The 25,113-nt window shown below is 44.7% G+C and overlaps 1 protein-coding gene across 3 annotated transcripts in view; it reads right to left on the bottom strand.

Annotated features, from left to right (window-relative positions):
* Positions 1–24,562, bottom strand: part of LRP4 (LDL receptor related protein 4) — an 82,371-nt gene extending 57,809 nt beyond the window's left edge. For all 3 annotated transcript variants that reach the window (XM_068398131.1, XM_068398132.1, XM_068398133.1), the window contains exon 1: positions 24,447–24,562. In XM_068398131.1, the coding sequence (XP_068254232.1) occupies positions 24,447–24,531 (85 nt within the window). In that variant the 5' untranslated portion in view covers positions 24,532–24,562. The remainder of the gene's footprint in view (positions 1–24,446) is intronic.
* Positions 24,563–25,113: the final 551 nt, after the last annotated feature.

Here is a 25,113-nt window from a genome sequence, read left to right as displayed (position 1 = left end):
TGGGGGGCAAGACTGTTTGCCCCCCCTCCAACCTCCTCATACTGCAACACAGAGATCCCTTTCAAAGCTTGAAGAGTCTATTTGAATAAATCATCTGTGCTTCTCAACAGAAGAAGCAAACTACAAACATGATATTAAAGAAGCAAGAGAATGCACGGAGAGCATTCAACCATGTCCAGACACTAAATCAGCCAAGGTAAAACATGGGTTAAAGAAAACAAGAAGTATCACAACATGGACTTTTTTTCCACACATTTGAAATGAAAACAATATATAACAAAAACAAGTTTTCACTCATAGAAAGGGGTTTCTAAGTATCTCGAAATTCCATCCTATCACTGCTGAGATAATTTATGTCCAAGTTGTCCATCTCCTTTCAATCTCCACATAAGGCCCCAAGTGCAGCTGAACTACAGCTTTGTTCTCACACAGATTACAGCATTCTTTTAAATACTTACCTAGCTTTTTATGTTACATCCGCCACAGGTGTATTCAATGTTTCTACCAAGTCCATTTGCAACAATTCCCAAGGAGTCTGTCGAACTTTACAGGTCTCTTCACAGATTTTTCCTATTGTCATATTCAAGATTGCACAGAAGGAGAGGCAGATACAGACAAGGGCTGCTAAATTCTGCAAAACTATTAAAATATAGCCAGCAACATTTGAGCAAATCCCCATACAACCTCTTCACAAACAAAATATCCCTAAACCTTATTTTCATTCTTCAGGCACTTGTCTTTCATGAGATACAGTCTGTTAAGAGGTCTCCTGCTGTGCACACAACTACTTCCCCAAATGACAGAAGTCGTCTCTCACACAAACATGTAAACACAGACTGGGCAATGCTGACTCCGGTGAGCATCCCCCTCCCCCATGAGCCTCGTAAAGGGTTAAGGCCCAGTTATCACACACTGGTAGGCTGACAGCTTTATGTCTGTAATGTCTATGTGGGTTTCAGACTCTCCCTTTAATCTAGTTCCATTGCAATTAATCAGTGGGTTTCTTTATAAGAAAAAAAAATAATAATAAAAAACAGCGAGCATTCTATTCAGCCCAATTCAATCTGTCCGGCCAAATCTCATGACCAGCTGGAATGCCCCTTTCCTAGCCTGCCCAGCAGGATGCCCAAGAATGGCGTGTGAACGTTTCTGCTCCTGCTCCAGCATTAAAATGAACAATAGTCCCTGCCAGTGTCATTCTTCAGCAATTCACCTCTTCCTGTCGCCAGACTTATTCGTTCCTTCTTGCCCCTTCCACCTTTTTTGTATGAAAAACAACAGCAGATCAGCAGCAATATAATAAAATAAAATTGTATTTACTTGGGAGATTTGGGGGAAGGGGCAAGAAGGGGGCTGGGGAGAGGAACAACTCCCACCCCCCTCCTGCAATGAAGACACAGGAGGGGAGCATTCTCAGGCCCCAGCTGACCTGCCCCGCTCCATGCCTCGTTTCCCTGCTGCAAGGAGCATCGAATTTGCCAGGAGGGCTGGAGCGGGGACAGGGCCCTTTTCTTCTGGAGGATGTTGGGACTGTAATTACAGAGGAGCAGTTTCCGGGGGGAAATTAACATGGATCTCAACTCATGTTCCCTGTGTTTTTCATGTGCAGACCTGTGGCGTTTACCCACACTCTCATTCACCAGGCAATGGGTCAAAAGAGGCTGAAAGAGGCTGCAAGCGCAGTGTTAGGAGAGACCTGGATGGATCTCCTCTTCCCGAAGGAGCAGAAATAGGAGGGAGATGCTATGGGACAACTCCAGGGAAAAAATAATATTATAGTATATACATATATATACACACATACACACTCACATATTCCCCAGCAGAGTGGGAAACGTGTCAATGTGAAAAATTAGACACCACTGAATGGTCCATGAGGAACAGGCTAACCACAGAGGCAGCAGTAAACAGCATGCTAAGAGACATACCGTGACTCCCCAACACCAGTGCTCTCTCCATTGAAGGGAAATGAGGGACCAGGTCTAGTGTTAAGAACCTGGATGATTTTAGTAAATTTACTTTTACAGGTGTGAATTTAAAAGGGTTGCTTCCTGGTATGCAGAACTGAGCAACAGTCTGGCAAAGACAGCATCTTATACAGCATGCTTCAGATGAAAATAAATCCAGCTGCTATTCATTACAGAGGACATTTAAAATCTATTATAAGCAAGTTAAAAAAACTTTAATGAAATCCCAGATTTAAACTCACCTGCACAGCCATTAACAGGCCCCTTTTGCACTTCATGACACCACACAATCCCCACATTATTTGCAGCACAAAGTCCTGAACTGAATGCAAAATTATTATATGGTATTCATCACCATAACAGTCAAGCAGTCCATAAACACAGATTCATTTGTCTTCACATCTTACTGCTGTGAATGGTTTCATCAGCTCCCTTTTCTAGCTCTCAGACAGCCAGAGTCCCAAGCCAGAAACCTTTGTTCCTAGGTGTCTAACCTGAAGAGCCAAGGAATGTTTTGCAGAAGTGTTGGATGCTCATAAAAATGTAACAGAAGGAAAGGGGAGCAACGTAGGAAGTATAAAAGTAAAACACTGTGCCGAACAGGCCAGCCTCAGGCCTCTCAAACTTGCAAGTCTGTTTTTTCTAAGGCGGCAAGCAACAGAAAAGGACTTGAAAGACACAAGTTGCTTTGTGGGTGAGCCACTACAGAGAAGTAGCACTTGGGAGCAAGAGGGACAGGCTAGATGTAGGAAAAGAGAGCACAATGCAGTGTCTCCCATCTCACACCTGCTACCCAGAACCCTCCTTCCACCTGCCCACTTTCCCTCAGCCCTTTTCTGTCTCTTAACAAGCTTCCCTATTTCCATAATCCAATTCTCTTCTGCTACTCTTTCCTCCTAAACTCTTCTCTTCCTTTTTTTTTTTTTACCCCCCTGTTAAAATGTCCAGAAATTCAAACCTGATCCAAATCAGGTGCAAACATGATCACCTTTCTCTCTATTCCCACTGAGCACACATACCCAAGTTTAAGCCAGGTGCAAGCTGATTGCAAAAGAGCAGCTAAGTGATCCAGATGGAAAAGAGTTAGCAAAAAGTTCACACTTCAAAATTACCTGGAAGAATATGAACAGGCAGACAGGCTGTATTATTCAGTACTTGGCATCACACAGATGCACTGTTTCTGCACGCTCGCTTTATGGCCTTGTGGGATGACAGACTCAGCTCCATAGTGGACTCCATGTTATTTCTTGCATTGCAATACAACCTTCAGTACTGCATCATATCACACAGAAATAGCCTACTGTAGCTGCCTTCTCCTCCTCCTCCCTGCCTGTAAGCCAGCAAAGGAGCACCCAGCCCAGAGGGCAGCCTCTCAGAAGGCATTATCTAGACTACAGCTCCTCTGCAGCCCTTCGCTTGGGGGAACAATTGGAGCAGAGTTCCTGTTCAATTCAAGCCTGACATTGGGTAGTCAATGTCCAGCACAGAGAGAGTCAAACAGGCTTTTGCTGTCAGGCTTTTTAACTCCTACTCAGCACATACAAGTACGAATTTTCAAATATTTACAACTCCACTATGTATGGGTGAATTTCAGAGAAACCAAAGAATCTTTAAGCCTTTTCCGCTTTTTTGTATTTCTGGAGCATGGGAGGCTCAACAAACATTCTCAGGCTTTTCTGTACTATGGCTAAATTTTATACAATGAAAAAAAAAAAAAAGGCATTTTCTCTCTATCTTTATTCTCCAAACTCACTGAATCATTTCTAACTGAAGTTTCAGAGACAGTTTTAAGCAGAAAATCTTCTCTCTCTCCCTCAAGTTTCTAACTGGAAAGTTAGAAATTCATCAGACTTTAATCAAATCAACTGGAAAAAAAGAGAATATCAGGCAGGGATTGGGGAAGACTTGGCTTCTACGGCACCACTCCTTTCCCACATATCATCCCCTTTGACTCCAGAGGTATCGAACATTCTCTTGAATTTCTAATTCATCAACACAGTCAAGCTGAACTCAAAGCAACTGTTCTCAACTTGCACTTAATTTAAAGACTTAGGCTTCTATTTTAGTTCTCAGGAGATACTGCTCCCGAAAGCTCATCTGTTTTTCCAAACATATTAGATGGTCTAACTAAAGTTGTTCTCTCTCCCTACAAACTCTGCCTCACTTGCAGTTGTGATGCTCTAAGGATAGAATCCTTCTACAAATCTTATATCATGAACAATGTAGAAAGAAGGGGCAGTCGCCAGATGCCAGTGAGGATAAGGATGCTTAAAAATCTCCATAGTTAGGTATATTCTTTTGACTCAGGTCTGTATTTGGCATATTAGTAATTTCTTCCTACAAAGAAAGACTCTTATTCTACCTTCATCTCCAAACGAGAGGCAAGGATGTCCCTTATTTAAAAGCACAGGCTATATCCATGCTAAGACGTTTAATGCAAGCTTTACCATAGCACAGCAGTCTTGCCTTCCCTGCACATTCTCCCACACACTGACACAGAGTAAGCCTTTACTTATTAAATTCTGCCAGTCGCTTGGAGACTGGGTTCAATTTGGAAATTTTGCTGGGATTTAACTGACTGGAAATGGAAGATGAGCCAGGCCTTAGAGAGTTCAGGAAGTCCAGTCTCCGTATGTGCAGCCCCTAGTTATGCTCAACTTGAAGCCTCAGACCTTAGAGCATGAGTACTCGCTGCTCTGGGAAAATACTGACACAGGTAAGTATCTCTTGCACAAATTTAATTTCTAACATGATACATCTGGAACAAGGGTGACACTTCTGGCATCATTCCTACTGTAACAAGAGCATCAGGTCTAAGAAGACATTTGAATCTTTAATACACAGCAAATAATGCATGCAACATGGCTTAGTCAATGTAAGAATTTAGTCCCAAACCATGGGCATGCCAAACTTGTTGCCAGCCCTGCAGAGATGGAAAGGAATGTTGAAAGGAGGTGGCCTGGTTACTTTTTCCCCATAATGCTATGGAGAAGTGGGTTCATATGATCTCTTCTTGACACAATCAAGCAGTTTCATGCTGTTCAGGTATCTCCGCTGCAGCTTTAGAAATGGGGGATAAAACCAGCACATAGATATGAGCTTACTTGACTATCCCAGGACTACGGTAATGGGCTCAAGGAACTCCCAAGGCCAAAACCTATCAGACAGTCAAGCTGCAATAGTTTGCTTTAGAAAGACATCACTTCTCTGATTTCTTCCACATCTGGAGCTGGGACCCAGATGAAATAAACTAGAAATTGAGAGGTAACTCACAGGTAGTAGAGGGAACATGAAATCAAGCATAAAAACATACAGAACAGTTAAGCAGAAATAAGCTAGACATACTTAACACAAGAAAAGGCTGCACTTTCAGCCTACACCAATGCTCTGGATAAAACCACCCAGAAGGGGCTTGTCAGCTAATGTCTCCTACTAAAAGAAAAACAAAAGAAAGGAGACTGGCTGAGCCCAAACCATTATGTGTTGTCTGCCTAAATCTCCCTCCTCCCTCAGATCCAGCACTGATGTCCCTCAAACCCACCATGGATGCTGAATCCTGACAAAGGCTCCCTTTAGAAGCCTGGACCGCAAAAAACAGAGATACAACCCTCCACCCATCTCTATTTTCCCCTCCCTCGCATATACAAATTGTCTTTCCCCCTCCCATCTCCCAAACCCACCTCACCCTCTTCCTCTCCAAAGTGATGAAGGAAAAGCTGTAGAAATATTTGCCCAAAGCTGGAGCCTGCTGCTGGGCCCAGCTGTATTGTTGGTAGGAATACACACAGCAAACTTGCACTGTACGGAGCCCTGCGGGACTCTGGGCGCCTCGGGGAGGCTTTGTGAGCCCAGCTCTGCATGCACTAGCCAGACTATTGTGAAAGGGAAACAGAAAAACCGTTACAAACCCCAATGTTCCCCCACTCCCGTCTCCCCCGCCTCCCCAAGTGCCCCCCTTCCAGTAGCCGTCACCTTCCGCAAGACAAATCGAGAGGGGAGGGGGCTGCTGCTGAAGAGAATTAAAAGGTTTCCTCAGTTAGATTTAAGGCAACAAGTCAGAGCTGCAAGGAGGCCTTTATCCACCAGGGAAGCCTCCCACTGCTCCAGAGCTGGGCCGAGCGGGGATCCTGCGGGCCAGCTTTCTGAAGGCTGCCATTGATTTGTCACTGGTGATAAGTGAGGCCGGGGCCGTTCCCACCATCGCCTGCAGAGGGGACGACTCTCCCACAACGCCCGGCGGGAGAGAGGGGCGGCGAACACGAGGAAATGCAGAACCCAGTGGGTCAAAAAATCCCAAACAGCTCTTTTTCTCTAACGAGGAGCAACAAAAAGGAGCAACTGTGCTGAGACCGAGGCAGGGGAGGAGAACAACGGTGCACAGGGGCAGCGCAGCCACTCTCCGACATGCAAGCCTTCCCCAGGCGAGAAAAAGCAAGGGGGAATTCTTCAGCCCTCGCCTCCAAAGGGCCTCCTAGTGCCAACTCCGTCGAACAATATTCCTTCAAAAACTCCCCAGCTGCTCCTTTGCCAATAGCAGGAAGCTTTTAAACCTGCTCTATTTACATAGAGACGCTCTTCTCTCAAGCAGATGCCGCTGGAAACTTGTTCTTCTGCTTTTGGGGAGGGGAAATCTTTTCTCACAGTGCTAAATAGAGAGACTAATGAAGCACCATGTCTAAAAGGTGAATTCCCAAAGCAACAGGAGATCTTAAAGGAGCACCAGAGCTCCCCCAGGGAACGCACAAATCGAGCAGCAGCTGCCTGGGCAAGACCAGATGCAGATGGGTGAACTGAAAGCAAGACAAAAGGGAAGGGAAAAAAACGGGGGGGAGAAAGAAAAAAAAAAAATCAGGAAAAGAAGTAAAGATCCTTGGTCTTTCTGATGTAACTAATTAGGAAAAAACATCAGAACTGGTTCAATTTGCATTATAAAATGTCTCTCTCGTGCTTCAGGACACAGAGGAGGTTTGGGAGCACATAGGACACCTTTCCTTCCTTTCCCTGCCCTCAGCAAAACCCCTCAGCTAGCTTCCACCCTGGTCAGGCTAAGGCTGAGACACACGGGCCTTGTAACACAGCCTGAAGACCAAGAGATTCGAGATTCCAGAGAGAAAAGAGCATCACGCCTGCAGCCTCCTTCCAGTTCAATCAGACTAGACCCAGCAATCCAGAGGATCTTATCTGGCAAAATATTACCTCAGGGCAGCTGTGTGCAGCTCCTAAAGCACCAGTTTATAACCCAGCATACTAAAATAAATGGAAGTTGCCAGGCTGTAAACTGTGACATTCAGCAATATTTTACCTCGTATTCAGCTATTCAGAGGCACAGGGCAGATCATTGGGAGCAGTAATTATTTCAGATATCCTAGTTAAAATTTCATGCTATACAAGAGAGCATAGCCTCCATGAACCCTTAAGATGGGGATGAGCACAATATCAGAACCTTAACAGATAAAATCCAGTCCAAAAATTTCATGAGTTTAAACCAAAAAAAAAACAACCAAACCCAAAGCCCCACCCCAAACTCTCATTCATCTTTGAGAACCAGCCAGCAGCCAGTCAGCTCAGAACACAAGTTTAACATGCTTCTTGCCAGAAATATCACTCTGCAGCCAAGCAGCCACATCCTAAACCAGCCAAAGCTTTTGAGCAGTCCTAAAGTGCAACCCAATTAAAGCCCATTGAAGACTTCTGCCTCCTAACAAGAGAGGACTAAATATCTCCTGAGCTTGGTGAACTAACCGCTTGGATGACTGCCACTATTTGGGAACCTGGAAATAGGCTTATGTTCAGCAAGACTCCAACTTGCACACCTGAATAATCTCAATAGCTACATAAGAAGCAGAACTAACAAAGCCAGTTTCAGATGGATTCATCTCTAATAGTCAATTTTGGTGCATCTGTTGCCAAATGGAGGGAGGGAGGGGATTCTTTCATGTCTAACAAAATGCAAACTCAAGAGGAATATTCACCCACAGCCAAGTCATTTTGGTGGTGCCTTCCCTTTATTGTGCTGCCTATTTTCGTGAAGCTTTTATTCTCTGGGACCAGTTTTTTTGGGTGAGAAGATATGCACACATATTGAAATAACCATTGCTTCCATATAAAAGCAAGCTAAAGAAGCCTGTGGATTTTTCTCACGAGAATAGTCTGTATTAACAATATTATTAAGAACTGCTTCTGATACTACTTCCTGGACCAAGTTCCAGGATCTGAAGGGCATATCTAAACAAAAGACACAGATTCCTCACAAAGCCCACAAATCATTTCAGCAGACACATCATTCAGCCCTGGAAGAAGAATTTTTGACACTTTTAAAAAGCTTTTTAAACTCTTCTGCCTACAGAGGAAAAGTTCACCCTACATGCAGGCTAGCCTTTTGCTAGAACCATGATTTCAGTGCCAAAAACTATGACAAAGCAGTGTGGCATCTTCTGTTCAGTTTTACAGATGCATTTACTGTGACGACTCAAGAGCCATTTTCCTTCTGTTATACCACTGTACTTTGGGGAGTAGGGAGTAACAGACAAATCAAGTTGAATCAAGCTTTTGAGGCAATCTGTGGGCCTCAAAATTGTTGCAATAAGTGATGTTATTCAGCCAAGCATAGAGTACTTCCTCTGATCAAAGAGCTACCCAAGCCCATCAGTGCTATAAATGCCACCTAAAACGACTGGATAGCAGTAAAGCTGCGGCAGAACATGGGGCTACTCATCTAGTTACTTCTATTTGTAGCAGAATTCTATCTCCAGTAATTACAATCTACCTTGAGATGTTCCTGGGAGGTTTTTTTTTCAGTTGGACACAGGCTTTTTTCCTCTCTTTCCACTCTTAAGTGGAAGAGTTATGTAGTAATCCATTTTAGTGGTTTTGCAGTAAGGTGACTTCTTTTCAGTCAGAAAAAAAATGCATTTCTGTGGTGGAGAAAAAGGCCTTAGTGTGTAGTTTGTATCTTGACTAAATTTGCTAAATATTTCTGGTACCATACGCTGCCATTCTCAGACACTGTAAGAACATAACATTTATTCCTACAGATCATTTTCTAAGTAAGAACATCTGGTAGATTTGGACCTTCAGCCAACAAGCCTTGATGAGTCAAGATCAGATCTACTGAAGTCACAGTATGCCACTAAGCTACACACTATTACAGTCATGATAGCATACATCTCATCCTCAAAGGGTGAGCTCAGTTAGCTTTCCCATTTCCTGGTCCTTTATTCCAAGGTTGAATGTGGTCCATTAATTCCAGATTCTGAGAAGTGTGCTTAGAGTTTCATTCCCCTCCCTCCAGTTTTTATTGTACACTATCAAACAATGTGGAATTACAAATAGCAACAGCATTCTGGAAATCGTTCCCATGTCCCCCCTTAAAACTGCAGAACCACTTGGCAAACTGAAATACATACAAGATGATTTAGGTATCAAGTCCTCAGAAGAGCATGACTGTTTTCCATGGGGAAGATATAATCTTCTGCCCTTCATGCTATAACATAGTTTCTTGATTTCTTTGCCAGATATCCTCCCTAAACAAAACCCTCTTCTGTGCACGATAAGTAAAGGACAGGAAGCAGCCTTGATTTGACTGTGCTTAAGTGATAACATAGCTCACAGGTCCTCCAGAAACACACTGATACTTGCTCAAAATAGGAAAGAAACTTTAAGACTGTAGTTTCATATTCATCAGTAGTGCTAGCTTAAAGAGCTCCCAGCCCTCCTTCCCCTACTCCCAGTCCCATGACTCCCATGAGCTGGCACAGCTTTGAGCAGCCTGGTGAAAAACAGATCACAGAAAGAGGTCCAGTGGGCGATGAGCAGCAAAAAGACGCAAATTTGAAGGATCTTCCAGCTCCTCTTCACCCAGCCCAGTTTGATTCCTCCCTTTGCTTCACTGTTTGCAGAACCATGGCCTCAGAGCCAAAGTGACAGAAGAAGTTGGGGTCGTTTCCTGTCTAAGGCTTTACAGACGTATTTACTACAGTGGCTCAGGAGTTATTTTCTTCTACACTCTGTTTACCAAGTGTTTGTACATTTAGAAGTAGGACACACATGCTACTGTGCTGAAATTTCTTATGAAAAGACATAAACATGGTGAATTAGATCATTCTACACTTGAGTACAGTAAATGTTTAAAAAAATGTAACACTCTAATCTGGGAAAAAGCCACTGACTTCAGTATGCAGTAAAAAACAGCCTTAAACAACCAGTCACCATGGTTCAGTTCTTTATCCTTGCAAGAAAAAATTCTTTAGACTCCAAAAATCAAGTTGCCAACTATCCTTAGAGAAAAAAAAAAAAGACCTAGCCATTCGCACACCTGGCCCAACAATCATATGGAACCTTTATGTCACAGCTTGCAAAGAGGACACTCCCAAGTTCTGTACAGATGATCTCCAAAGGTTATGGAGATTTTTCCCCACTTAAGCTATTGGGTAAATACAGCCACTGAAGCCAATTACATATTTACAGAATACTACCCAGCAATATAACTTGCTGCTACAAAGCAGCAAAACGGAGCGTTCAATAATTATTATTTAAAGTTGGCCACAGCTAAACTATCTCAAGTCAGGAATCCCAGGGTTTAACACTTGGATTCCTAAACAAGTCCAAGTTATGCGTCTGATCTCAAATTTCTTGACCTTTGTGGTTACATGGTTAAATATCCATTTGCAATCCATCCTAAGAGCTGCTACAGTCAGGATAGGGGAAAGGGTGGAAGAGTCACAGAGGCAGAAGAGATCTTTGTGAGCTGCGTTCAGATATGACACCCTTGATTAGAATAATGCTAACCATTTATTGAACGCGCTGGCTTATCTGCCAGGAATGTGCACTATCTAGGACAAAAACAGCAACTAGATCCTCTTAGAAGGTCATTACATCTGAGAATTTTCCCTCTCCCAGTATCAGACCCCAGACGCAACAAATGCATCTATTTAATAGTGATAATGTTGCATGCAGAATGTCAAAGGGGAAAAAAAATATATATTAGAGAAAGGTGGCTTCAACAGAAAGATATTTTGAGGATGGATAGGACAGGACAAGGAGTATCAACATACAGACTAAAAGGAAAAGCATTTAAGTGGAGTCCCTATTTACTATGTTAATCAGTATTTCATTGTGGCTTTTTCTCTTGTTATTCGATACATCTGCCAATTTATTACATGTAGAAATTACGAACTCTTCAGAACAGGGACTGTCCTTACTGTATGCACACACTGCATGTAACACTGTGAAGCTCTGGTTTCCATCAGAGTGAATCTTTACATGATCCAATTGACAATTCATGTGTGAGATTCAGCCCATGTAGATCTTCCCTTTCAGCCTGCCACATACTCATTCAGGGATAATGGGAATGGCCGTTTAGGCAGCTTATGTTTCCAAACAGCTAGCTCTGTCTTCCTTTGGCTAACCAGACAGTTAGCACCAGGGCTGCCATTTCTGCATCAGCTTTGGAGGAGGGTGGGATCGTGCCTCGTTTTGTGTGTACGCCCAGGCCAGGCTTGTCAAACCACGACACACCACTGCATCAGAGGAGAGGAGTGGGGAGAGCAAGCAAAACTCAGATCCAGATTCTGTAAATAAGGGTCAAAAAACAACTCTTTGTTAGACATCAGTCATTCAAAAGGCAAGATTAAGGAACAATAGTCAAGGCGCTAGCAAGGGAATAAAGCTTTTCATAATTAGATTGACAATTTCTCTGACAACAACTCAGAACACAAGTCTCTGTTAGCCCAAGTAAAACAAGATAGTAGGTGTTTGCTTCCAGTCTTAACGAATAGAAGTTTCCACCACAAAAGGCATCATCAATTAATGCACTGCTCCAATTGCAACATCTATAGGTTGATCTTCACCACACTTTGACACTAATACAGCACTAAGACTGTCATACAAGTGCAATACAATAAAGAGGCCTTTGCTTACATGAGCCATAGAAACTGAATCTTGCGCTTCAATTCTCCCCTTCCCTTGTTTCCAGGGAAAGTCCTTCCAAATTACTGTTACAGCAAAGCGAAGTAGCAGAAAGCCAGTGCCAAAAAAATGGTTGGCCTTGTCTCCCTCCATCCTTCCATCAGGTCTACGCTGCTCAGCTCACTGAAGAGCAATTCTCTTCGGGTTGCCAACACCACACAACCTGTGGTGTCACTGGTTTCACCATTTTGCAGGTCAGTTCTGTGATCAAGAAGCTGAACTGATTCATCCAGCAGACATACACACAGACCTATCAAAGGGACAAGGGGTGAGATCGCTCTTGTGGGGCAACCCACAGTTACACTAGATTAGGCATAACATGAACCCACACCCTGCGGGTCAAGGCAGCCCTGCAGCTAGAGGCCAAGCTGCGTGTATTGTGGGCAGAGAACAATCCTCGGCACTGACAACATCCTAGCACTCACACCAAAAATATTTCTCTCTCTCAGAGCAATATCAAGTTTACTGAATGCAAAAGGCAGCAGGAACAAAAATTCCTCTCATTCTGATATTCCAAAACATGGGCTTTATATGTCTTCAAAATACAGTTTTGGAGTAAATGTTTGCCATAAAGCAAGAGAGCATACTAAACCCTACTCCGAATCAGTAACGTGTCCTTGTAAGTCATTAGCAGTTGCATGCCCAGTGTCACCTGAAACAAGCCACTGACTGTGTTCCAGGCAAGCCACATCTCCACTGTCCAGCCCACTGTTTAATCGTTCTAAGTAGTACGTTTAATTTACAAAGTTTAAACAGGAAGAGAGGACTAAGTTCATAGAGATGAAGGAATAGAGGACAGGAAAAACGCAATTTATGATCCATAAGTCATTTCTTCTACTGCCCTTGCAAGAGACATGGATCTGCAGGAAGGCAAGTGGGTGATAATTAGGGACAGTTGGAACATTGTTTATTTCCTACTAGCAAAGGCAGTAGTTCAGGCCTCCAAGGATAAATCAAATTTCTTAACCAGATGGAAGACATTTTATTTGCAAACATCAACCACACAACAATGGACCACAGAAAGGAAGGAGCCAATTCACAACAGCAACAAGAAAACAAAATTACTAGAGATTTGAGACATGAGTTCTGATCAAAATCTGCACTTACAAAACAGCCTCATGTTGCATCAGAACTTGCACCACATCCCACCACAGTTAATTCAAAGACACTTTTATTGGCAAAACAAGCTCTGCAAGTGTTACCCACATGTAAGAGACGGCACACTTGAGTTTCTCCCAGAAGTGGATTCAACATACAAAGAGCCTGCCTCCACAGAGGTTTCAACAGAGAAGGCTACATGGCATGGAGTCCAATGACAGAAATTAAAATATTCCAAGGAATGTTTTATTTCTAGAAAGATAAATGTTTTCTTGCTCTCTCTAATCTTCTTCACAGGATTAGATTTCCTTCTCAGACTCTCCTTTTACTTCTCTTTCCCAGACATTTACTGTTTGAATTATGGTATTCTCCCTGTATCCAACTCGAAGTTGCACATGCCAGTTCAGTATTTGGTAAAAGTCTGACTTGATTTTGCACATTTCATTTGGTACTATCTGCCAGCATATTAACTTTGCGCAATAACTTGTGGCAGTCTAGTTGGCTAGTAGGCTTGGACTTCTTTTTTTTTTTTTACAGAAACTTGTGTTCTGGTTTAGATTCAGACTAATTTCTCAAGCAGATGGATTTTGGATTAAGCTATTTGCTTCATTATGCTCAAAAGGAGTGCCAAATCCCAGAAACAATGTTTTCATAGGGATGGACAGCATTTTCATTTTGTTTCAGTCTATGGTTCTCTAGTACTTTTAGATAGAGACAGCTTGTGCTACTTTGGCTGAAAGAGCACCGAAACCAAGTCTTTTTATGCAAAGACCAGCAATGGAAATCCTTCCCTTTCTACTCTGTAGCCATCACTACACAGATTTCATACATTTAGTTCTACCATGTCTTTGCACATCTGAAAATAAAAAAGTTAACTTCACTTTGGTTACAATGTAAGAACATACAGAGCTCTGGAGTTCATTCTTGTGGAAGTCAAATGTTTAATTTGCCATCAAATAGTATAGCAAGAAAATCTCAGCATTGTATTCAGTTGTCATGGTTTGAGTAGTTGAAATGTGTCTTACTTGCTAGGGCCACGACATAGCCAGCACAGCCACACTGGCACAGAGCCTTAGGCACACAAGGGCTCCTGAGGCTGGTTAGTGACAGGCTGTAGAGGGATCTTGCTGCACACCCACCTCAGCCCAGCCCCATCCTGCAACAGAATAATTCTCTCCTCTGGAGTTACTGTCATTTCCCTCCTGTGAGCCACCCCCCTTCTGCTTGTCTCTAAAGAGCACCGAGCCATATAGCACATACCTTAAAGACTTTGGTATGCAGCCCATAAGGTCAGAAAATCTGGCTCCCTAGGCATATCCGATCTTCTGTGGCATAGCTCTGACGGCCCTCTTTCCTCACAACACTTCAATAGGCAGCTTTAGCATCCCCACCACATTTATTTTTAAGATCTTGACGTAGAGGATGCCAAGCATGTTGTTACGACATCTTTCAAGAAAAAGCCCCAAACAAACCCAGATATCACTCCATGCCTTTCCCAGATTAACCTGCAGGACCAATGCACTGCAGTACATTAGCTAGCAAACATAGGTGTTTTGGCAGCTGTCCCAGTCACTTAATCGGAAGCCTGAGTTCAGAGGCTGTTCCGCCTGAGCAGGTAAGTCAAGATGTACATACCAAAGATGTCATCTCTGCCTCACTCCCTTCCTTGCTTGAAGGCTTCTGTCTGAGTACTGTTTATTTTTATCCTACAATTGATGGATTGTGCATAGGTTTAATTCGCCCTGCATCTCCCGTTAGTTCTATACTGTAACTGCATTAGATTTGGCCTCACGTACCTGATGAAACTAAACAGGGGGTTTTGCCAAGCGTTTAAAGTAGGCAAGTGCCTGCCACCCCCTCTTCCCTGCCAGTCTCTTCTAAAGCATCTGCAGCACAAAAATTGCTCATGGGTCATTTCTCAGAAAGCAATCATCTGAGCTTCTCTTCTTCCCCCAGCATACGTATTACTTTCATCAAGAGTTTGCTTCTCCAGCACAACCAATCAACAAAAAGTTACTACAGAGTATCACAGGAAGGCTCCAGGGAGACCTTATAGCAGCCTTCCAGTACGTGAAGGGGGCCTACAGGAAAGTGTGAGAGGGGCTTTTTACAAGGGTATGTAGTCACAGGATGAGGGGGAACGGTTTTAAACTGAAAGAGGATAGATTTAGATTAGATATTAGGAAGAAATTCTTTACTGTGAGGGTAGTGAGACAATGGACCAGGTTACCCAGAGAAGCTGTGGATGCCCCCTCCCTGGCAGTGTTTAAGGCCACACTGGATGGGGCTTTGAGCAATCTGGTCTAGAGGAAGGTGTCCCTGCCTGTGGCAGGGGGGGTGGAACTAGATGATCTTTAAGGTCCCTTCCAACCCAAACCATTCTATGATTCTATGGATTATCTCTTTTTTTTTTTTTTTCCAGACATTCCTTTTCAGCCTCAATGTTTGCTCCCAGACTTCTGAAGACTTGTGGGTGAAGAACTAGCCGTAACAAGCAAGAAAGGAAGTACAAAAAAAAAAAAAAAAAAAAAATTTTCTAGGGACAATTGACTGGAAAACTTAACCTAAAGAATTAGGTTATTTTATTCTAGTCTGGAATTTGCACTAAGAGCAACAAAAGATTACAGCTCCTCCTCTTCCATTTCACAGGAGGCAGGTCACAAACAACAGAAACCTCAGAGAAACAACGGGCTTCTCTTGTGAGCGGATGAACTGCTTCAAGTCAAAGAAGGTTGTGGTAAAAGGTTGCAGAAGGTAGGAATCAACAAGGTTGTTCTTCCTTGCTAGAGTCCTGGTAGCACAGAAATTACCCAACATAACTGCCAAAGATGCAAAGATGACAAATCTGCCCTTCCAGAGAAGTTGAAGCACAGGCAGGGCATCTAGCTGCTCCACAGATAAAAGAACTCTGGGCCTGGAAGAAAAAAAGAAGTGCCCAAGAGGCCTAAACACCTTCTGTTGTTTAAAGTAATGTTGACTGCAGGTCTGAATTCTTCCTTACACTCAAGAATGCAATAAACAAAGGCCTACAGACAGTGTTGATTCATGAGCAGTGACAGTTCGAACTGGGACAACATAGGAGGTTACCACCCTTGCGGTGGAGACATCTTAACCGCTCATGAATCAGCTGTTCATGAGTCAACACCCTCTTGCAGCTGCCATTCACTGGTACAGGAAAGAAGTCAGACCCAGAGGCAGCCTTCCCTATGGCCTAGCAAAGACACCAAAGGGCAGTAACCTCACCAATCAGCTCAGTTCAGTCCTTCCCTGTTTCCAAGCCAAAGCCCGAGAGAAATCCCTTCACCACTTTGACTCTGCATGGATACAGCTCTCCATTCAACCTGCTCTTCCCTTGTATTAAACTTTGGTCTGTTCGCAGGGCAATGACTAATGCTCTTGTTAGAAGACCTGACCTAATCTCCCACCTACTCCCACAACATGCTTTCTAAGATTTAGACACTGAATACTTCTATTTGAGATCCATGACAAAAATGCAGTGAATCACAAAGGACTGACATCAGTAAAGCTGCCTTGCTCTTAATAAATGCAATTTTAATTCAGAGAATTATCCCACCTCCTGGTTCACCCTCAGGAGTTCATAACAGAAGCAGGAAATGACAATCGTGAGACTTCTCATTTTTTCCCTGCCCTCAGAATTGCAAAGAAAGGATTTGACTATTCAGCAGTTACAGAAATTCAGAACTAAAATTGTGTGGGAGCACAAAGAAAAAAAATGAAGGTGTGTCTTTATTTTATTCTAATCCTAGATCCCACGTGACACGGTTCTGCTACAGTGAATGGCTGCACCTTAGGCAAGAACCTCTCCCATACACTACCAGCTGTCACCAAGTCAAATGAACTGACGGAGCTGGAGATTCAGGCTAAAGGAGCAGAGTGCGTATTTCCCTCTAACCTTCTTGCATAGTCACACAATGCTCCTTATGAGACTTTCAGTGAAGGAGACCGAGAACATCACATGTTTATGTTTTAACAGTTGTCGCTAGTGACTCACTCCTTCACACAGCAATTCTTAATGAGGGAGAGGAAGAGAAGTAGCCTCCTTTTCCAGGAGAGGTGCTATTTTCTGCCACCAGTCTTGTTGATTCTTTACCCAGATCCCTTTTCAAACCCAGTGTCATCTCCTATTCTCACTCTACGCCTTTTTCCAGGCAATCATCTCCAGCCTCCTAGCTTCTCTCCTCAGCTCTGCCCTCCCATTTCATACACTTGTCAAACACTTTTCCAGACAGGACTGTCCTCCAAAATATCTTCCCAGACATCCCACTCAAAAATCCTTCTGCTTGTATGTGCTCCCAAGCCTGACAGGTCCCACATTCCACTGCTGCAGATAGCTCCATTACCACCTCTATCTCATGGGCTCACCATCTCAGCACTATGCCAACATCAGTCTCCCTTTCCACCTCTGCCCCCATGGCTAAGCTCCTGATATTTCATAAAATCACACCACTAGGTCAGGGACTCTACTGTTGAGGGTTTCTAACAAGTTGTCACATCCTCCTTTAAAGCATTACTAAAATAATTCTTTCCCTGCCTCAGCAGCTAAATTCTGCTTAATGCTCATCTTCACTCTCAAAACTTCCATCTTTTATACTACCTAATTAACAACTCTTTCTGCCATCAGATCCCATATAATCACTCCACTTGGATCTCCTTACACGGCTCTTCTGTTCCTTTGCCAGCTCAAGTCTTTGGCTCTCATTTCCAAAATGCCTATCTTTGCTTCTGTTAATATCTGTACTCCTATATCCCCTGCCCTTCTTCTCATGGTTTACACTACTCTCGCATCTGCTTCCTCATCCTTATATCCCCAGTTATCAGCTTTCCGTAGTCTTTGATGCCAACTCCTACCCAAAAACCCCTCTCTATCCTTGTTCTAAGAAGTGATTGGAGGGAAAAACTTTCAGAAGCTTTTCCCATTAAACCAAAGCTAAAGGAAATTTAATTAGAAAGCTATGCTATTTTAATATTGGACCTTATCTATCCCATTAGAATTATCACATCCCTGATCCTTATCAGATGTCAGTTGTCTAATTTAGACTACAAACCCTTTGGGGCAAATGTAGCCTCTTCTTCCCTGTTACACAGAGCCACAGCACTTAGACCGATCCTTAAGGTAAGAAAAATACTTCAGAAATTCAAAGAACTTGATTTTGCCAACAGCAGCACCACTCCATACGCTGAGACTTGGGAATGAACAGTGACCTTAGAAGTACCCACTCTTTGAAACTTCAAAAGGCAAGAATAGTGTTCCCCCCCGCAACAGAAATAATGTCTGACCACGTCTGAGAAGAGAGAGCTGGGTACAGACTGCACTGAAAAAGTTTTTCCATGGTATCTCTAGCCCCTTCCTGCCTCAAGTCTCCAAAGCCATCACTTATCCCCTTGGAAACAGCAGGAGAGTCACTTCTTTTTTCCTTCCCTTTCCAGAAGGAACACAGCAGAAATAAACCTCGAATGATAAATTATGCACCACCTTTGTGTGGCTGCCTCTTGGCCAGACGGGAAATTTTTCTCCCAAAGCCTTTTGTTTCCAGCTTTGATCCCAGTGTTGGATCCGCTCTGTTCAAGCACTCCCTCGGCATGGAGGTGAAGGGAGAGCTGACACAGGCCAAGTTTGGGCTTACTGCAAGTCACAGTCAGATCTTCCATTAGCCTTCTCCCCTCCCCCTTCCCAACTGGAACTCTCCTTGAGTTTGAAAAGATCCTATTAAACATTTTCCAGAGGGCCTTACAGAGGATACATTATTTTGATGGATGCTGGGACTAAAGGAGGAGGATTTCTAAGTACAGTGAAATAATGCAGTTTGTTCTAATGGGTTTAAGAGATGCCCGGGGGCACCAAGTAAGTTCCTTCTCTGCAAATCAAAAACACAGAAGACCAGAAAATGAAGCTGAACAACTAAAAGCCAGGAAGCGGGGAAATCGGGCTCTATTTAACCGCTGCTCTTGGTTACAGCCAACTTCAGGCTGCTTGGAAAAACAGCACACACACATCACTGGCACAAACTTAACAGGAGAAAACAAAGAGACAACAGGGGTCAAACCGGGGGTGGCAAGTAGGAGAAGGATGCAAGGCTGGGTCCCCACCCCCTACCAGAGAGTCGGATCAATTATCCTTGAATACTAACAAGATTTCTGATTAAAGAACTGCTGCTATGCAATAGAAACAGAAAGCTCCAGCAGCCGGGAGGGGCTGTCAGGCAGTAACAAAGAGACACAGAAGACTATGCCCTGCTAGGGCACACGGAGGAAGTCACCATGCTGGTAGCCAGGAGAGGGGTCTCCCCTGCCTGGAGTCACGATAACATCTCACTGTTGGTAAATTTAACTCCAGGAGTAAAACTTCACCTTAACACTACAGAATATGGGGTCTGTTTTCAGACAGACACATTCTCTGCTGGAGGCTTTGCGAGACAACATTTCTTTAAACAACTTCATCACTATAGCACAGGGAGGTGAATTTTATTCTCATCCTAACCCGTTCAGGGGAAATAGCTGGTGCTTCTTAGTTCTGAATATTGCAACATCAGACAGTTGCTATTAGCATACACACACCAGCTTGAGAAATATGAGTCTACACTCTCTTCTGTCATACACTTTTTGACAAAACTGCAATTTGCAGTACAAACATTTAATTTGCATATACAATACTGGCCGTTAATCTTAATGGTTTATGACTTGCTGACTGGTCACTAAATACAGAAGAATCTAATGACCTAAGAAGAACCTCATGAAAAACAGAAGCTTCTGTTATTACTTTTCACAACCCAAAGTTGTGCTAACATTAAACATCCTGCTATAGGCATGTATCTCATACCATCAGAATCGGGCTCCCAGCTGTTCAGTCTCCTTTCTCCTTTTTCCTCTATTTTAAACAACAAACATAATTCCTTGATATGAGGAGTTTCAGTCATCCACAATTTAGCAAGGCGAAAGTCCACAAACATCAGCTCCATTTGCTATTAATAAAGTCTTTATGAAAACTTATTTTCGTGCCCTTGCATAGTGAGTCTCCTTCCATCTAAACTCACAGCAGCGGAGGAGTTCTGCTCCTCACAGAAACACTGACTACAGCTCAAGAGTGTCTCAGACTAAACACACAAGCTGGAATACTTCAGCATTTAACAGGCAGTTCTGCATAACAGAGGCAAAAAAAATGCCTGGAAAGCTGAAAAACCTGAACACTAACTCAACCCACAACAGGATGGCAGCCAAATACTCCCAAGGTAACAGTCCCAGAGTGACCAGATATACAGCATGAATAAACCACAAGCCTACGGAATCACAAGCCCCTGGATCCATAGAGTCACTATCTTTATTACAGGGAAATGGAAATCTACAGGGAAGAAAATATAGAAAGAAGAGATTCAAGAAGCATTACAGTGCCCAGCCTTCAAACAGAATAGACAACAAAATCCCATAAAAGAGCAATGCCTAACATAATAGCCATGGCAAAGAACCACAGGCGCTATAGACACAAAAAGCACGACCCTAACCATCAAGCACATTAGATTCACGGATGACAATTACAATTAACGTTCTCTGCCATGATTTGTGTGAAACACAGACAGCCACTAAATACAGTATGCCAATTAATGGAGTGGGTTTGCTGCATGCCAGAGCTCCAGCTCTGGATGCTGTATCAGGTAAAGCCTGACATCTTAAAAGCTGGTCAGTTTAAGTGCACGTGCATATATATTACCTTACTATATAAACCCCTTTGAGATAACATCACAAATAGCTAAGGTGGAAATAACAGAGGACTAGAGAAATAAAGTATCCACTTCTCTTATACGTTTCTTTTAACAACACTACTTACCAATTCACCCTTTCAGACGGAGAGTCAGTAAAATTTCCGCAGTTTTATGAATCTTTTGATCATCAGCAAGAGAAATAGAAGTATTACTAAACAGATAAATAGCCACAAAAGTCACAAGCAGCAGAGGAATTCAACAAAGGTATACGACATGCACTTACTTTTTAAACCTATTTTTAAAACCTTGGCTGGTTTTCAAGATAACATCTCTTTATCAGCTTTTACAAGTGTTATGAAGCATATATTCTATTGTGTTCAATGGTAAATTGCATTCTAGGGCAAATGGAGATGGCCTTGGGCAAGACAATTTCTACTTCACTTCCCACATTTACAAAACAAGGATAATATTTGCTTATTTCACAAGAGTGCAGGAGGATTCAAGAGGACTATCAGACTACAGATCATTCTCATAGAACGAATGTTTTCATTATTTTTTAATGTTAATTTCACCAGTCTGGAGAACTACAGGTTTTTAGATGTTCAAAGAAAATACAAATCACTTCAGTTTCTTTTTCTAATTAACATACAGCAAGTACTGCCTTCTGGTTTGATCTACAAACAACTGGATAATGTTTATATCCAACCACATTTTCTTCTGTAACTTCAATGAACAGAATGTAGAGAAACAGCTCCAAGTTTTCTGAAATCCCATTTCGTGGCTCTCATGAACAGAATATCCCTCTTCAAGGTTCACAAGACACTCTGGAAATGCAAGCACTTCACATAACTAAGTACCTGTTAATTCGGTTGCTGAATACACCCACACTCACAGGACACAAGAAGAGATTCTTTATTGCAGAAAACAGTGCTAGAGCACACAACTGAAAGCTTTTGGAAAGAGACTATAAAAGAAAATTGCTTATCTACACTAAATAAATGAAACGATAATGCTAACTTCATACTGGAAGATTTATGCTTTATGCTTTTCCACTAATGCTACCATGTTTTAGTAGCCACAGAATTGTTTAAAAAAACAAAACCAAACAAAATAAAACAAAACAAAAAAACACCACCACCACTTGTCAGCCTCCTGCAGCATCTTACTCTTCAGTTTAGAAGAGTGGGGATGTTACTCAGTGCCGTCACCACTTTGACAAAAAGAAACAGTCAAGATAATTCAGGGGGATCATGAAATCTGTGAATACCATCCAACCTGGGTTTATCAACAGTAAACCCAGGCACTCTCAGCACACCGGGAAGTAGAACATTATCAGCTCCAAGTTGACAACAGGAAAATGGGCGTTTTGCACTTGGCTGAGAGCTGTAGAGCCAATAGAAATGCCAAGCACACATGGTGGAGACCTCGATTCCCACTGCAAACTATAGTTTTATAGAGGTATCACATTCAGGTTTGTGACTCTAAAATGCAGTCAAGATGTTTGGGGAGTGAAGCTCTGATATTAGCCATGTATTTTTCTGGCAGAGCTCCAGGAGCCAGAACAGCAAGCACAACACCCAGACAAGTTCTGTGACATTCTGTATTTACACTAACACAGACCATCATAACATTGGGTCCTTCTTTATCACTACGCACCAGCAGTGCATGGCATTAGCTTTAAATTCTCTCTATATACCCATTTTTACCTGCAACACACTTTTCCAAGAGCTTAAGATTCTTGCAGACCTTTTTTTTTTTTGGCACAGACTTCTCCAGTTTTAACTGCCACTATCCACCAAAAGAGGGTCAAAGGTCTTGCAGACTTGTTTGCTTTAGCTGCTCCTGTACTGAGGTACAGTGGTAAATGACCAAGCGCTTCTAACAATTTACCCATTTAGCATCACAAGTTCTGTGGCTGTGGATGCTTTATGACAGTTAAGCTGTACACCGTCCCCACAGGTACTTCTAATGGACGATGGTGAAAAATTTCTAGCTAAGGGGAGGAACACCAACTCATCACACACTTTGGCATCTTCTCTGCTACCTCCATCCTAACACCTCCTCATGTTTTCCCTTGCTTCCAATAGGAAAAAAATCACTCAGGAATTGTGTTCTTATTGCAAAGTGTATCTTCCCACGAAGGAAAGAGGATACTCACTTCTGGAAGCAGTTGGCACATCCAATCATAAACTCATGCTCATTTGACAAGAGGATACAGGGAAGTGCACTAATGGGAGAACTACTTGAAAGAGAGACAAACTGTCATAAAAAGCATCCAGGAGACATCAAGGCACAACCACCTACGAGCAAACCTGCACTTTACAATCAGACATCCCCCACATGGCCGTTAACAGCCCAGACACATTAACTAGGAGCACCTAGGTAACAGCCAAAATAAAACACATCCGGATCTGCACCTACAGTAAGATCTATGCTTTAGATCCTTCTCACTCCTGACTACAGCTAAGTATCTGTGTGGCACTTGGAACTTAAAGAGTACTTCTGGTTCCTAAAAGCAGATTTTCTGATACACAGAACTGCAGACCTCTACTCAGTCTTTCCAAGCTGGTTTAGCACCTTCTTCAAAGCTGCCTGCAATTAGGTTTCTTGTTAGAAGAGAAATAATATTACTTGAAACCCAAACCCCACGTGATTGTGCCCCAGAGGCAATAGTTGCAGAACGATGGAGGTCAGCACTACTGTAAACGCTTCCTATAATTTCAGAGTAGCAGAGGAGAAAACGGATGGGTGAAATTATACAGCAGCTGCCAAAGGAGTGAGGGGAGAGAAATGAGGTACGTGTATCTCCTCTTCGCACCCCTCCCCCCAAAGCCTTCCAACTCTTTATAAACAATTCCGTGAAGCGTTTATATGTTTTCATCTCCACTGGGTGCACTTGTAAAATAAAGCACTACCGCACAAGAGGAAGAAGCAGCAATTGCTTTTCAGCTGACGGAGCAATCACAAAGGTAAGTTTTCACCGGCGAGACTTGATAGAACTGCTTCCCTGCTCACTAAGACCGCAGCCAACCCCTCCCCTCGTCCCCGCACCACTATTTTAGGTACTGCTCCTGCCCCGGCCCCACTCCGCCAGGGCGCTGCGGGAGGACTCCCCCTCCCCGCCGAGGCGAGGCAGGTAGCCCGGGGCGCCGCCGCGGAGCCGGGCTGTACCTTTAAGGGGCCCGTCGCGGCGGGTGCGTAGCTGCATTCCTGCTCCGGAGCGGCGGCTGTCCCGACACGCCGGGCACGGCAGCCTCCGAGGCAACCTGCGCGCCCGCCCCGGCCCGCCACGCCGCTCCGCTCGCACCGCGGGAACAAAGCCCGCGCCCGCCGCCGCCAAACTTCCGCGGGGGGCAGCGGCCGCGTGGGCGCCGGGGACTCTCCACTGCGGCCCGACCGGGGCAGCACCACCCCGGGACCCGCGCCCCGGCTTGCCGGGGGACCCCGCCGGCGCCGGGCCGCCGCGCCGGGGCACGGGGAAGGCGAGAACCCCGCGTCCGGGCGCGGGACGGGGCACGGACCTTTGTCCTGCGGCGGGGCAGGGCTGGGCAGGGCTCCCCGCCCGGCGGGCGCGGGCAGGTGAGCGGCGCGGCAGGGCAAGGGCTCCCCGCCCGGACAAGGCTCCCCGTCGCCGAGCCCGGGACGGCGGCCGGGCCCCCCGCACCGCCGCGGGGCAGAGGGCGCCGCGACAGCCGCTTACCTCTGGCGCGGAGCAACGCTCCCAGCAGCAGCAGCAGAAGCTGCGGAGGCACGGGCAAGAGGCAGCCCCCGCCGCGCCGCCTCATGGTGGCAGCGCCCGGGCAGCCCGCAGCCACGTCCCGGGCTCCTTCTGCGCGCAGCACCCCAGACCGGCCGCCGCTCGCTCCCTCCGCCGCCGCGGCAGCTCCGGGGCTGGGGGCTCGCTCCCCGCTCCGCCCGGCCGAGGCCCGGCCCCGGAGGAGGAGCCCCGCCGGGGCAACCCCCGCCCCACTCCCCCCCAGCGCCCAGGCACTTAGCAAACTTTCGGCGCAGCAGAGGCCATCCCGGGGCCGTGGCTCCGCAGCGAGAGCCCCCCCTTCACCACCCCTTGGGACCGCTGCCCGACACCGCAGCGAGACCCCTGGGCTCGCCCCGCGCCCCCGGCCCCTCTCCGCCTTTGCTGCGGGTGCAGCTCCCTCTCTACGGACGGGGAAGCCCTTCCTAAAGCGGCCCCGGTGCTCGGGGCTCTCGCTGTCAGTGCCGGCTCTCACTGTCCCAACTCCCGCAACGCCGCCGAGGAGCATCGCTCGGGGCTCTCGGCTGCCCGCCGCAGGGCCGCCCGGTATCCTCCGGCGGCTGAGCGGTTCCCCCGTGCGCTGCCACCGCTTCCTGGCATGCGCTGTCTGGGT

The sequence above is a fragment of the Nyctibius grandis genome, chromosome 4 (assembly GCF_013368605.1).
Source record: "Nyctibius grandis isolate bNycGra1 chromosome 4, bNycGra1.pri, whole genome shotgun sequence".
Taxonomy (NCBI): domain Eukaryota; kingdom Metazoa; phylum Chordata; class Aves; order Nyctibiiformes; family Nyctibiidae; genus Nyctibius; species Nyctibius grandis.
The sequence above is the reverse complement of the archived record's forward strand: the minus strand, read 5'-3'. Positions and strand labels throughout refer to the sequence as shown.